At 55.2% G+C, this 15,217-nt stretch overlaps 1 protein-coding gene across 5 annotated transcripts in view; it reads left to right on the forward strand.

Moving 5' to 3' along the window:
- The first annotated feature begins 8,288 nt into the window (after window positions 1-8,288).
- Window positions 8,289-15,217, forward strand: part of NFATC1 (nuclear factor of activated T cells 1) — a 116,490-nt gene continuing 109,561 nt past the window's right edge. For 4 of the 5 annotated variants that reach the window (XM_065753015.1, XM_065753017.1, XM_065753016.1 and 1 more), the window contains exon 1: window positions 8,328-8,424. In XM_065753015.1, the coding sequence (XP_065609087.1) occupies window positions 8,406-8,424 (19 nt within the window). In that variant the 5' untranslated portion in view covers window positions 8,328-8,405. Of the gene's footprint in view, window positions 8,425-15,217 lie in introns of all 5 variants that reach the window. The other variant, XM_065753014.1, reaches the window with a different exon arrangement.

The raw sequence follows: 15,217 nt of genomic DNA on the forward strand, positions 1-15,217 counted from the left end.
TGCAACACAGTTGAGAGGCTTCTTTAATTTTGTAATTTACTTAATGTGCTTAAAAAGCAACTCAAAAATGAATATAATCGGACTCCTGGGAGGAAGGGAGTAGAGAGAGACAAGCCCTGAGAGTAAAGAGGAAGGGATCTATTTGTGACATCTTCGCAGCTTTTCTCTAACTGTCCCAGCACATGCACGTTCTGCTCCTGCATTGCTCTGAGCTGGGGTGGCTGCTGCTGATATCCCACCACAGAGCAGATGTGGGCTCAGAGCTTGTGCTGTTTTGTAGTGCTTGTCAACTCACTGCTGCTGGAAACTGCATCAGATTGTGTTCTAAACCAGAGCACAGTTTAGAACAGTGGAATGCTGGGGTGTTTTCTGGCATTATTTCTTAACAATGAGAATGGTTCCCTGAATTTGGAGAGCTGAGTGTGGTGAAGTTGCTGGAGCTGAGGAGTTCCTACTGAACATCTGCTTGGCCTTTGAGAAGTCCTGTTCCAAAAACAGCACATGCCAAGCAGTTATGGTGACAGTACTTTTGGTATCAGGGACTTGTCTAGACAGAAGTTTAACCCTACTAATGTTTTCAAATGTCCTTTATTCTAGTTGCTGGTGAATTTTTCCTCTCACATACAGCAACAGATGTAAAAGAAGTGATGAGGTTCTTCCTGAGACTTTCTAATTCTGCATACTCATTTGGAAATCAATTTAATGCATTTTAATTGCCTATTTTCTCCTAGGTTTTCTCTTTACAGCTATGCACCAGCAAAAAATAACAAGCTAGAGTCTAGCCAGGCAGGCTGCTAATGAGGAAGCTTGGCTCAAGATTTTAATTTTCAGCATTTGTTCTTCAAGATAGTTATTTCAGAATACAAGGGTGCCACAAAACAGGAATGTTACCACAACTAGTGCAGGAAAAGCACTGGGCTTATGCCTCATTTTGCTCACTAAGAGCTAAACACATGTTTGACCAACATATAAGAGGCTGGCAATGGATGTCCAGCAGGGTGCTGGACCTCTCAGTCAAACCATCCCTACAATGAAAACGTCCCTGGTGCCCAAAATATGAGGGAGATAAAATTTAAGGTGTGAAGAAGGGAAGGGCATGCTGAGAGTTCAGTCTCTTGCCAGCTTTTCACAATCACCATGGAAAGAGGAACTGCTGGCTGTGCCAAGTTGATCCAAGGGCTTCTCAGAAGCCTATCACCTATGGGGCATTCAGCACCTCCATCACAGACCTTCACTTCCAGGAGCAGGCAGTGACCTGTAAGTTCATCTTCTAGTAGCTGAAAAACTCCAAGTTCCAACCCTGACCCAGGCTGCTGTCTTTAGAGATACTGAGCAGCTCCTGAAAGGAAGAGGTGAAGAGCTTCCCACCCTGCTTCCCACCACTGGGCTGTAGCTCAACATCACCCACTTCACTTGGAATGTGAAGGGTGCTCCTCAGCATTATGTAATCCAAGGTGGGTGAATAAAACCTCAACTTTGTTATAAAGTGTAACATTAAGAAGTGTGGAATAGATGAGTGGACGGTGAGGTGGGTGGAGAACTGGATGATTGGCAGAGCTCAGAGGGTTGTGATCAGGGGCACAGAGTCCAGTTGGAGGCCTGTACTTAGCAGTATTCTTCAGGGGTCAGTGCTGGGTCTGGTCCTGTTCAACATCTTCATCAATGACTTTGATGAGAGGATAGAGTCCACCCTCAGCAAGTTTGCTGATGACACAAAGCTGGGAGGAATGGCTGACACACCAGAAGGCTGTCCTGCCATTCAGTGAGACCTGGACAGGCTGGAGAGTTGGGCAGAAAGGAACCAGATGAGGTTTAACAAGAGCAAGTGTAGAGTCTTGCACCTAGGGAGGAATAACCGCATGCACCAGTACAGGTTGGAGGATGACCTGTTGGAGAGGAGCTCTGAGGGGAGGGACCTGGGTGTCCTGGTGGATAACAGGCTGGCCATGAGCCAGCAGTGTGCCCTGGTGGCCAAGAAGGCCAATGGGATACTGGGGTGCATTAAGAAGAGCGTGGCCAGCAGGTCGAGGGAGGTGATCCTCCCCCTCTCCTCTGCCCTGGAGTATTGTGTCCTGTTCTGGGCTCCCCAGTACAAAAAAGACAGGGATGTCCTTGAAAGAATTCAGCAGAGGGCTACAAAGATGATAAAGAGCATGAAGCATCTCCCTTATGAGGAAAGGCTAAGAGACCTGGGTCTGTTCATCCTTGAGAAAAGAAGACTCAGAGGGGATCTGATCTATGTCTATAAATATCTAAGGAGCAGGAGGCAAAGGGACAAGGCTGGACTCTTCTCAGCAGTGTGTGGTGATGGGACAAGGGGAAATGGCCACAAACTGAAGCATAGGAAGTTCTGCACAAATGTGCATGGGAGGTTCTTCACAGTGCAGTGACGGAGCAGTGGCACAGCTGCACAGAGAGGTGGTGGAGTCTCCTTCTCTGGAGATGTTCCAGACCCGCCTGGACGCCTACCTGTGCAACCTGGGCTAGGGAGCTGCTTTGGCAGGGGGTTGGACTAGATGATCTCCAGAGGTCCCTTCCAACCCCTACAATTCTGTGATTCTGTTATTTCCTTTCCTCACCTGGAAAATACTTTCTCCCCCATGCCCCTCATCTGCTGAAAACTATGGGGGAAGAGGGAGTAGGAAATAGTTTTTGCAAGTGTGTGCAACAAGGAGCCATAGTAAAAATTTCTGCTGAGAGGTCCAAATTCTATTCATCTTGAAGCTGAACTCAGAAAAGGTAATGACTTTGAATTTGCTGGAGTTTAACAAGGCTGATAGCACATCAGAGAACAAGGTCAGTAAAAGGTACGCAAGTCTTGGAATATTGATATTAAAATGATAAAACTTGGGTTAGAGAAAAGAGAAGTGTGATATTCAGGAGTCTGTGCATGAGGAGAGCTAACCAGCAGGATCTCCTGGAGCTCAGCACTGACACTCACAGTTTTTGAGAGTTCTATATAAATGAGCCCAGGGCTGATGCAAGCTGCTGGGCGTCCAGACACAGATGATGTCATGATAGAAGGGGAGGCTGCTGATAAACTTCAGGAATGCACCAGCTATAGGAGGATTTTGAGTTGCTGGAGAAATAGACTAATGCAAATAAATTGAATATTACACAATGGAAGGCTATTTGTTTGGAGAGAACCAATAGCACACTTAAATGCAACTTTAATGAAACAGAGCAGGAAGAAACTAATGAAGAAAAGGCCCCGGGCTGGTGCTAGCAGCAGCCAAACAAATAAATAACAGTGCAGCTGAGGTTTTGGAGAAGAGAGCTTCTGCTGCAGCCAGAGATCTCAGGGCTCCCCACCAAATCACTCTGCTTGCGTGACAAATGGGATGCCCTCCACATGGTACTCAGAGCCTGCAACCTGCCTGATTACAGGCAGAGGGATTACAGAGGGCACCAAGCCGCCACCAGAGCACCCCTTTGTGCCAGTCAGCTCCTGGGGCCTCAGCACAGGGAGCAAAGGGAGCACACGTGTGAGACAGGGACACAGGAGGATGCTTCGTGCCCAGGGTGCATGGCTATGATGGTGGCACAGTAAAGCATGGGTCTCAGACCCACAGGTTCTGCTGGCTGTAGAGGCAGATGCTCTGGACTGACCACCAGCAGACAGGAGAGAGTAAGGAGTGGCAGGGACCTGTTGCCCACAGCAGATTTCCCAGGGATGCAAAGCCTACCAGAAGAGTCTGTGTCGCAGCAGAAGAGCCAATGTGGCCTTTGCAGTGCTGCAGGCAGGCAGTCCAGCTGCACCACTGCTGCTCCAGTGTGGCTCAGAGTTGCCCCGCTCCTGTCAGCAAGCCCAGCTCTAGAACAGACTGCCTGCTGCCAGGAAGGAACAGTGTGCACCCGTGCCAAGGGTGGGCGAAGGGAACACTCCTTTCACAGGCACAGCAACCCATGCATCTCCCAGCAACTGCACACCTCACCTTTCCCTTCCCTGGAGAGGTACCAGCTCTGCCAACAGCCCCGCACACAGGCAGGCAGCAACTGCTCTCCCACAGTGAGCGCTCAGCACTGAGGCCAGAGGCTGCTCAGTGCCAGCAGCCAGCAAGAATGACACACGAAATATTTCTCCAGCTACCACCAGTAGCCTGGTAAAAAAATCCTTGCAAGCCCGCCCATACTGCGTGAATATTAAGCACTGCTGATTCTTTAGTAATATTTTACAAACAGAACTGATCTGTATGTTACATGAGCCTTTATTTTTTGTCTGCCTGCTGAATTTTGGGCATCCCTGGCAGTGCACAGCAGAATCCATTTCCACACCCAACAGCCATATGAGGGACCTCAATGGGGCACTGCTGAGGCAGGAATTGCCTCCCCACCTGCCCAGGATTCCAGATCTGGGAAGGGGCACCCACGCAGCACACAGCAACACAGAGCTGAACTCACATCTGTTTAATTCATCCTTCTGCACATGGCTCTGGTGTGGCTGTCTGATGTCTGTCATTACACCAGTACGCCGGTGTCTGAATGGGTGGCTGTAGCTCAGTGAGGTGTAAGGCTGTTTTCCTGCAGTCCCTGGCTGCGTGCCTCCACAGTCGCTTACCAGGAGCCCACTAAATCAAAAGCCAGGTAAACCAACAGGGCCCTCAGTGCTGTAATGAGACCGACCACAGGGTAAATTGCAACATTATTCAAGCACACAAAATTCCTCTGCTGGCATTTGTCCTATTAAGTGCAATGCGCTTTAAACTTTGTGAAGTGATTTCAGGCAGCCTTTGCAGGAGACTGAGCCTGGGGGATATCAGGCTGACCCGAATCCGGGCCTCTTCACCAAATGTATCCTTCTGGGGACATGGGGAAGCAACTGGCCAGCACTGGTGCGTATTTAATGGCTTGTATGAGAGCGTCATGATTGCCTTTTCAGGACAGCGTGGTATTGGTCAAGAATACCAGCCACATGCTCACTTATTTTCCATCAAATTTTGTTACAATTTTCAAAGCAGGGGATTATAAATGCTTTAACTAGGGTTGTGGCTATGAAGACTTGCAACTTATTAACGTATGGTTACAATGGATGAAATGCTGAACAGATACTGATGCTTTTGAAGCTGCCAGGATCCAAAAGATGAGTGCATGGACCCAAAGAGATGGATACTAGCATATGTATCATGAGGGCTGTTCCAAAAGTAGTGCCTGCTGTTTTATTGTGTTGGCTTATGATGTCAGAGGTGAATGTTGGTAGTATGTCAGTAGAAGTTGAGCCTTCCCACCGATATTCCATTATATCTTGTTGCTGTATGACAGATGGCAGCAGAGGGGCAGTGTGATAAAATGGCATCTGACACGGAAGCATATGAAGCAAAGATGTGTCACTAAATTCCTCCATGCAGAGAAAACTCCACCAATTGATATTCATCAGTGCTTCCTGAATATTTATGGAGGCCAAAGTGGCTGTGAGCACAGTGAGGTGCTGAGTGGTGCATTTCAGCAGTGGCCAAAATGACAATGGGTCACCTCTGCTGGTGCAGATTTTTACAAGCACAGCATGCATGTTCTTGTTCATGCATAGCTAAGAGAGGTATGTGTGTTGAAGAAATACTGTTTTGTAGGTAAGAATTTGCTCTATCGAATCTTGTTATTGTGCTTTTTGTATCTGTTGTCGTCCATGGAAATAAACAGGAGGCATTACTTTCGGAGAGACCTATGACCATAGCTATAGAAGAGAAGGTACTCAGAACAAAACGACGGCATCCCAAACGGTCAAATTTTTGGATCCATATGATCCATAGTGGTAAACGCTGGAGTCAGGAAACCCTCTCCTTCATTTCAGATCACCTCTGTGCAGTTGAAGTTGAGAACTCCCCTGCTGCGGCCGCCGGGCAGGGTGCAGCTCACCCCGAGCCCTGCAGCAGCGTGGGGTGCATTAGGAACAGCAGTCCCACCGCGAGGCCCTAACCAAGGCGAGCCGGCTGAGGAGGCAGCGAGAGCTCGGCCCAGCCCCTCGCTCCCGATCCCACGGGACAGGGTGTTCGCGGTGCCCTTAGCGGCGCGGCGAGAGGCGTGGGCAGCGCTGCGGGTAGCGGTGCGTTGCTGAAGGTGCTCCACGGGTTGGATTTGGGAACACGAAGACAACGGCGTCCTCGCGGAGGTCCCGCCTGGGGCGGTGCGGGTGCTCCCCGCGGCAGCGCGGCACGGAGCACCGGGCACCGAGAAGCGGCTTTAAGAACGGACCGGGCGCGTTTGCTGCAATAACTCAATGAAACAACAGCCGTCTAAAAATAGGGTTGTTTTCTGTACTAAGCTCCTTTTAACTCCGTTAGTCATCACCAGCTCCTAAAATAAGACCCGTGTAGCAGTCTCTCCTAGTAGCGGCTGTAAACAAACCCCGGGAGGCGGCGGAGCGGGGGACGAGCAGAGGAGCAGCTCGGAGGCGGGCCGACAGCGGGCGGCCCCGGGGCGGCAGCGTGGGGCGCGGCGGGGCCGGGCCGGGCCGGGGGAGGCAGCGGAGCGGCGGGCCCGGGGGCGGCCGGGGAGATCTGCGCCGCCGCCGGCCGCGTGCGACAGCTCCGAGGCCTTGGAGCGGAGCCACGGTGGTCCGGGCAACGGCATTAAACAGGAGGAAACAGACGGGGGATTCCGTCATTTCAGCGGCGAGCGGGAGGAGGGGTGCGGGGGGGGGGCGCGGGCAGGAAAAGAGAGTCCCGGGGAAGAGAGCGCGGCGCGCACCCGCCCCCACGCTCCGAGCCGTATCGCGGAGCTCGCCGCGGCCGCGGGGCACGGCGCCGGGATACCCGTGCCCGTCGGGGCTGCGGCGGTGGGCGGCCGCAGGAAGGAGGCGCTGGCGAGCTGCCCCACGGCCCCCGCGCCCCCTGGCGGCGGCTCGGAAGGGCCCCTACCCGCGCCGAGGCGAGGTGCCGTCGGCTGGCTGCGGGCAGGTGGGACTGGGCTGATGGCCGGAGAGCGGGGCCGGCCTCTCCGCGTGTGCTGTTGTTTTTTTTTTGCCCGTCCCCCTTTCTGGTTTGATTTTGCCTTTCCTGACGCGAGCGGGCTCGCTCCGTCTGGCCGAGGGAAGTTCCTCGCAGGGCCCGCCCGTCGGTGGGGAACGTTTTGCGCGATGATTTAGTTGGAAGAGTTCGCACCAAACGATCTGCCGTGGCCTCCTGTTCCCCAGGAGCAGGCAGGATTTCGTTTATATTGGGTTTATTTTCAGCCACATATGGGTATCACGCACGAGATTTATGATTTTTTTTTCATCTGCCAGATACGCTCCAAAACCACCCCAACTCCCCGCTATCCGCCATCTAATCCCAACAGGAAAGTCTAGCCCGGCCCTGCCAGCTGCGGGGCAGGAGGAGGACGGAGCGGGAGCGGCGCGCCCGTCGGGGCAGCCGGGGCATCCCGGAGGCGGGAGGAGGAGCCTCTGCGGGCTGGAAGCCTCTCCTTCCCCCGCCACGGAGCGATGAGATGCAACTGCGTTGCTGAGATATTTACAGAATAATAATAAATAAAATAATCAGAATAAATCCGAAGCCACTGAAACCGAGTCCACGGGGTCTGTTAGTAATTTAGCAGAATGGGATTTTCCTCTCTCTCGCCTGCCAGTTGATGCTCTTTTCCAAATTTCCACAGCGGGGGAAGCCTGCGATTTTTTACATAATGATTTCAGCATGCAGGGCCGCCTTTTTATTTTTTTTTTCTTCCCCCCCTTCTCTGCCTCCCTCTCTCCTCGGCTCCCTCTCGCCACTCCCGCGACCTCGACGCGCCCAGTCCCCCAGGAGGGCCCCGGGGACCCCGGGCGGCGGCACCGGGCGGAGGACGGGGGGCCGTCGGTGCCCGCCGGTGCCCGCCTCCCGCTGGCCGCCCGCCGGCGGCGGGGCCGAGGCCCGGCTGACATCACGATCCCGGGGCGGGGAGAGGGGCCGGGAGGGGAAGGGAGGTGGGGGGGTGTTTTCCAGCTTTAAAAAGGCGGCGCCGGGCGCTCAGCCCTGCGTCAGAGCGAGACTTCCCCGCTCCGCTCGCCCGCTCGCCCCGTCCCCTCCTGCGGCACCCGGCAGGCGAGCGGCGCCCGCCGGCCCCGCCGCCCCGTCCCGCCGCCGCGGAGCGGGCAGTGCCTCCCAGTCCCCACGCACACCGCCCTCCCCTCCATGCCCCGGCCCCGGGGGGGCGGTGGCGGTGAGCTCCCGTGCCTTCGCGGCTGCGGCTCCCGCGTCGGGGGCGGTGCGGCCCCTGCCCCCGGGGCGTGAAGGCGGGCGGGGGGCGCGGGCGCGGGCGGGCGCCGAGGGGCCGGGGGCGGCCCGGACGCGGCGCCGGGGCCCCGCCGTCCCGCCGGGTGGATGCCAAGCGCTGCCCCGCCGGCCGCCGCCGCTCCGCCGTCGCGGGATCCAGCAGCCAGCGGGAGAGAGAGGCCGCCGGCGGCCCCGCAGCACGGAGCCTGCCCGCTCGGCAGCACCATGAAGGCGGCGGAGGAAGGTAACGTGCGACGGGCGGCGGGTGGGCGGGCGGGCGGGCGGCGGTGTCCCCCGGTGTTTCCCCGCGGCGGGCCGGAGGTTCGCCGGCGGCCGCTTGCCAATAGGTGTCTCCTTCGCCTCTCGCAAGGCGCCGGCTCGGCCGCGCCGCCGCTCCCGCGAGCCTCCCTCGGGACCCGGCTCCGATCCCGATCCCGGCTCGGGGGACGGCGCAGGGAGCGCTGAGTCCGACCGGGAAGCACCCCGTAGTCTCGGATCTGATCCCTATGGTGGAGGGCAGAACGTACTCTTTAAGTGCAGCTCTCCTTCAGGGGATAGGTAGCCCGCCGCCCACGAGAGGGGCCCGGGGCAGCGCCGAGCTTAGCGGCTAGCCTTCCTCATCGCGCCCGCGACACGCTCCGGCCCCGCCGGGCCGCCTGGCGTCCTGGCCCCGCGGAGCGCCGGTCCCGCTGCCCCGGCTCTCAGCTGCCGCTCGCGGTGCTCCGCGGTAACCCCCGCTGCGAAGAGCGCGCCTCGAACACGCCGGCAAAGTTTCTAGAGAGAAAGGACGCGGGCACGGAGCTCGGGAGAGGTTTTGGCCGTCGTTGCTCGTTCGTACTGGACGTGTCGGTGCCAGGGGCAGCGTTCCGCTGGAGCGGGGACGGACTGCAACCTCCTGTGCCAGTCGGAACATTTTTCTCTCCCCGGAGCATCGTTACCCAGCACCGCACTGGCGACGCTGTCGCACGTCGCCTTTTCGAGCCGGAGCGGGAGGCCGCTGGGGACCCTGCGAAGGCTTCCTGCGCATCCCCTCGCGTCCAGCGGGTTCGGGCCGCGCCCCGGGCTGCGGGCTCTCGGGTCCGCCTCCGACCCGACCCGGGGCCGCCTGCGCTCTGCTGGGACTGAAAGCTGGAAGAAGTTAGGGCTGGGTCGCGTCTAAGTGCGAGGGGTTCATCCCGCAGTTCGGCCGAGGGACAGCGTGGCTTTTCCCCGGATTTGTCCCAGGAAGCTGCACAGACACTCATGACCCCTCTTTTTGTTTTTATCTTTGTTTTTATTTAACTTTTTCTTTCATTTTCTTTTTTTTTTTTTTGTCTTTTTTAACATTCAAGTTTTCACTGTAGGGGTTCCGTTCAGGACCCTGCCTACGTCAAAGCTACAAGAGCGGCAGAAGTTTCGGTCCCACTTCCGAAGCAGGCAGGCACGTTTTCAGATGGAAGTTAATGACTGTTGTACTCAACGGGGTTGGCTTTTATCCTCTTCACCCCCTCAGACTCCCGAGGGAAGCACTCGAGATTTCAGGCAGCAAATGCCCCCCCCGAAAGACGTACACACTGTACCGGCTCACACCGTGCATGCAGTGCAGTCTCCTGTCAAAGAGGTTCCCCCTCTTTTAGTCCTCTGGCATTTCTGATGGCCCTGTTAAAATGTCAGCAGTCATCCTCGATAACTCTCTGCCACGTCAATGTATTTTGTAAGAGATTGAGAGAATGAGGCCAGAAGCTGTGACCTGAAGCAGGAAACACACCAGGGAACCCCACAGGTCAGGATCACTGCTTGCAAAATGAGGTGCCTCTTGACAGCCAAAAGGTGACAATCAAAGAAAACGGGCAATTTTACGTCAGTTTGGGAAGGAACTCTGGCAAAGAGTCCCAGTGGAAGGAGCAGGCCCCACAGACCTCACTCTTTTTCTAGGACCCTGTGGGGTTTGGAGCCCAGCGTATCGCCAGGGCTTAATGCTCCTTTGGGCTGTGTGTTGGGGGCTGGGGCTGCTGTGTGCCCGGTGGCGTTGGGGCCATTCAGGTTCACCATGGGGCTGCTTGGGGCTGCTTTTGAGGTTCACTGCGGGGCACATGGGCTTGCCCCTTGCTCCTTTCATTGTGCCCACTTCCATGTTTTAAAGTGGCGTATTAACCCTTAATTCTGTTCCCACATATGACGTCACTTTAATTTTACCTCTCTGTGCACCTTTCCTCTTCCCCCAGCGGAATGGTGCCAAACAAAACATTTTCCTGACAGCAGCGATATTCATGGAGCCAGCCGTCAGTCTGTCCGTACGCTGTCTGGGACAAGTCACCGATATGCAAGTACCAGATGCGGGCTGGGTGGCACAGGCAGTCCGCGCTGTCGGGCCGAGGCCATGCGTGGGTGACGCGTAACGTCTCGCTCGTCCCTGGCCTGCTCTGCATCCCGAGGGAGAACGGCCCCGCCAAGACGGCAGCTCCACGCGGAGGGGCTCTTCTGCCGCCCAGGCTTTTACACACTTGTATGATTCAATCCCGGTGTGAGGGGAAATGGGGACCGGTGGCAGGCCAGTGGTGCTTGGCGCCTGGGCCTGGCCCACCTTACAACCCCTAGCTTCCTCCCCAGCCTAGACCCTTTCCCTGACGGTCCTGGGGCTGCCCCGTGGGCTCTCGGTGAGCTCCAGCTGCCGTCGAGCTGCCTGAGGCGCGTCTGGGCCACAGTGCAGCCCGGCCTTGAGCGGGAGGGGAAAAAGCACGAAAGGCTCGGATGGAAAAAAAGTGTGTTTTCCTGGCACTTTGTAGTGGAGATTTCAGCCATGAGCCTGGAAAATGGTATTCCCTCGGTTTATTAAGGGAATACCATTTCCATAACTGCTTTAAAAACTATGCCTTTTGAAATCTGTTCTTAAATCCTGCGAGCTCTGGCTGCTGGGTCAGGGAGGTCGTTTGTACGTCGGAGCCTTTGGAATGGGCTTGTACCTTCTCACTGGCGTGCGTTTCTGAACAGAAGTGGACGCTAGGTCCTCCCGCCTGGCTGACCTCAGCCCCCTGGAGCAGCAGAGTGCCGCGGGATGGAGTAGTTCCGCACCGTTGTGGGCGCCACTTGTGGGATCCCCGCGGATCCCCTTCGGCCCCTTCCCCTCAGCACGCGGGGGGAACTGCTACGCCCCACTTCAATGCGCTTTTTATAGCAGTCGGCACTAGTGGGTGCTGCAACGAAATAAGATTAAAAAAAAAAAAAAAAAGCCCAACCTGGAGCCTCGCGGTTTGCAGACGCGGAGCGGATGGACCCTCGGAGGAGGGACTCAGGTCTCACCCACCACAGCGTACCCCGCCGCTCCTCCGGGGCAGCTACTCCGCGGTTCCCCGGGGCTGCCCGGCACCTGCGGCAATGGCCGTTTCCTCGGGGCGGCCACAGGTGAAAGCTGCCCGCAAGCTTCCCCGCCAGCCTCCTCGCTGCCCTCGGTGCCGGCGCAGAGTGATCTCAGGGGGGCTCCCACCGAGTGCGGGCCGCTCCGGGAGGGCACGACGCCGGAGGGGGGGTGGTTTGCATCGACCCGGAAACATCAACAAAGCGAGGGAGGCGGATCAGAGGCGGCGGCGATAGCGAGATCCGAGGCCGCCCGTCGGGCAGGGCTCACATTACCTCTGCCACGGCCCAGGCCGCCGTGCCGGCTACCCGACCCAGAGCCGCGGAGCGAGAGCCCGGTCGCGCGGCAGCAGGTGTCCCCTGCGCGACGGGGCGGGCCCGACGGGGGCGAGCCGGGGGCTGCTCCGCCGCCAGCCGGGTGCCGGAGCGAGGCGGGTGTCGCCGCGGGCGGCGGAAGGCATGACCGGCGTGGAGGCCGAGCAGGAGTTTGATTTTGATTTTCTCTTCGAGTTCAAGCACAGCGATGAGGGCGGAGGCGGAGGTGGGTCACGGCGAGAGGAGGGATGCTGCAGCGAGCCGGTCCCGGCGGGGACGTGGCAGGACGGGGCGGTGCAGCCCCTCGGAGGGGTTCCTTTCCGAGCAGAGTCGGCGTGCGCCTGACGGGCGCGGCGGGCCTGGGGGGGAGCGGCGGGGGCGATCGTTGTGCCCCACGCAGCCTGGAGGAAAGCGAGCGGAACTCAACCGTGCCCGTGGCCGCCCGACACTTTCTCTTTCGGTGCCCTTGTGACGGGCAGGGGAGTCGCGCGGGAGGCGGCTGGCGCGGAGTTGTTTTAAACTGCGGGGCTGTTCGGAGCTCCTCAAACACCAGGAGTTTCTCTGAGGTTGCGATCGAGTTGTTCTCGCAGGCTGCAGGGCGCGGGGGTCTGGGGATGCGGGGCGGCAGAGGGAGCGCGGGTCCCACCCTGCCCCAGCGGGGCCCGCACTGAGCCCCCTCCCTCGCCGTGAGCTGGAGCGAGTTGGGCTCGGGGTTGCCTGAAGGTCATCTGCAAACCAAAATAACGGTCCTGGATTTGTCGCGGGTCGCCGCTGCCAAGCCTCTGCGCGGCTTCTGTTCTGTGACTTTCAGCAACACTTGAAGTGGAAGCGAGGTGAGCGAGCCCAGAACGGACGTACGCAGAAAGCTGTCGTTTCCTGGTCCGAGGCCGGCTGTCACAGTTTAAGTGTTAGCAGGTCACTCTGAAGAGCTCATGTGTAAGCGAGCGAATTGATGCCGTCTCAGTTTCTCGGTTCACCAGAACTTCTGCCTTTGAGTCGAAGCGGGTTCCCACATCCTTGCCCTCATATTGCAGCCTGCTAGGACACAGCTGTGCACAGTGCTCCCCTGTCACTCTGCTCTCCAGAAAGCCTTCAGATTCCAAATGGTTGTAAAGAGCTTCTCAGTTTTAGAAAATGAGGTTTTAAGCGTGTCACACCAGGCACTACAGATGTAATTTCCTAGCAATTAGGCACCTAGAAAGAGGAGGAGTCTGAATGAATGAAGTGTTAAAGTCCTGCTGAGAAGAGGCAACGCTGAAAGCCTTAACTTCAGCACAGAACTAGATAGGACTTAATGTTTTGCAGTGTAACACAGCGCTCTGTTTCCCTGAAGCCCCTTTGAGCTGAGGGTGTTAAGTACTCATATTTAAGGAGTATAAATATAAGCTGCAATGGTGCCCTGTGATTTGTGGGATCAGACTGTTAATTATAGAAAGGAATAAAACCTATTCTCTGTGGAATTCACTAGAGAAAAATCTCTTTTTTTTTCTTATGTTGTCACAAAGTGAAATGTAATACATGAAGATGTGCTTACAAATGGAGGAATCCGGTTTCTTGTATTCCTTATGCTTAATGCAAGTATGGGCACGGTAGCAACAAAATTACTGCAGACCTGTACTAGGCAGTCTGTTACTGGGGTTTGACTTGGGTTGTTACAGTGAACTACTGAAAATGTCCTTGCAGCCAGTAGCCAAAGTTAATGCCCATATGTGCAACAGTGCAAAGGTGAGCCCAGGCCTGTGGGTGCCTGGGCAGGAGGAGACTCAGTGGATCAGAGTGGCAGCAGAGACCATCCATGCTAAAATTTTACCTTCTTTTCATCCCTTACAGTGCTGTCAAAAGACCTCACACAGCTGCTTTATGTGGTGCAGCTTTGTGCCTATGAAGCCACTTCCCTCTTGAGACAGGCATTTTATTTCTGTGTGTCTCACTCACTTTTGTGAGAAGGCTTTTCTTTGTGAGGAAGACATCAGCGTGTTTTGACTGCTGACTACGTGTGCTTGATGTATTTTGTAAAAACATAAACTGAGGGTGGGAACATGCTTTTTCAGAAGTTGTGGCTGGTGGTTTTTAGCTAAGAAACCAAGGACTTGGTCTTGTTCCGAGTTCTTGCTTTTGGGCTTTTACATTTGTTGGGCATACTTTCTACTACACTGTCTGCAATGTCAAGTTACCTGTGTTTGGGAGGCTTTGATTCTTGCTTCTTTCAGTTTTGTTTGCTATGTCTTTTGAAAGTTGACTTTGTAAAAATGTGCATGCAGTACTAAGCTAGACTATTCCTTGCTGTGTGTATTAGGGGGACTTGTTGCTTGGAGCGCTAGTAACTATCTTTTTTTTTCTTTCTCTTTTTCTTCCCTTTATTCTTTTAATTTAAATCAGATTCCCAGGGCTAGTGTGAGGCTTTGTTTCACCTGTTTGGCTTGGGCTGCATATCTCCAGAAGGCTTCAGTGTCTCACTTCTCCCCTAGCTGTGTGTTAGATTTTCTAGTATACCATACTTTTCGCCCAGGTAATAGTGATCACTGCTTATTTATTTATTAATTGCAATAACTAAGACACTGGTGATGCAGACAGCAGGTATGTGAAGCCCACCTGGTGGCCACAGAGTACCTGCTCGCTGTGTCTAGCTGTATGCTTGGGACCAGCTGTGCAATAGGGCAATGCGGGGGAGTTTCCTGGAGGAGCCAGGCAGCATCCCAGTAGTTAGAGCTATGCCTTCCTTGGAAGATGGAGAAAGCAGAAAGGGGCTGATGCTGCCTTGGAGGCACTGCTTAGACCCCTTCCCTGAGCTCCTTTCTGGAACAGTAAGGGTCTGATTGCTTCAGTGTTTTTTTCTGTGAAGAATGACATGGAGGTGGTGGTGGTTGTGATGGCTGTGAGCAGTGCTGCCATGAGGTAGGGCAGCAAGTAAAGGTGACCCATTTTGGAAGGAGAGGTCTCTGATCCTCTAGGTTGACTTTTGTCTCACCTGACCACTGCAGTCAGAGGAACCTTGTCAAAGGACTACTTCTTTTTCCATATCCTAGTTAAAATAACATGCGAAGCTGTATCAAGTTTTGAACATTCCAGCTTTATTTGTGGCATGTTCTAGTGAAGTTTGATGGCCCTTCCTCACTGAGTGACTGGTTTCTGATGGCAGAGTGGAAAGTGAGGTGAAAATATGTTGTTTCTCATTGCTTGTAAATATTACCTGATGAGGTGTAAATCAGCTGGAACATCACAGAGCGGCTGTGGAACTGCTAAAGCACATTAATTTTTTGTAAGTACTGTTTGTATTGGATTCGTTGCCAGTGAGAAATGTGATCACAGGATAGCTGGAGGATGACACCAGAGAGGGCTCAGCTGATAAACAAAGAAAGAGAATAGCTGACTGTGCTGGCTGGCATAAC

The sequence above is a fragment of the Cyrtonyx montezumae genome, unplaced genomic scaffold, assembly GCF_038088225.1.
Source record: "Cyrtonyx montezumae isolate F1298 unplaced genomic scaffold, pur_monq_1.0 scaffold_8, whole genome shotgun sequence".
Classification (NCBI taxonomy): domain Eukaryota; kingdom Metazoa; phylum Chordata; class Aves; order Galliformes; family Odontophoridae; genus Cyrtonyx; species Cyrtonyx montezumae.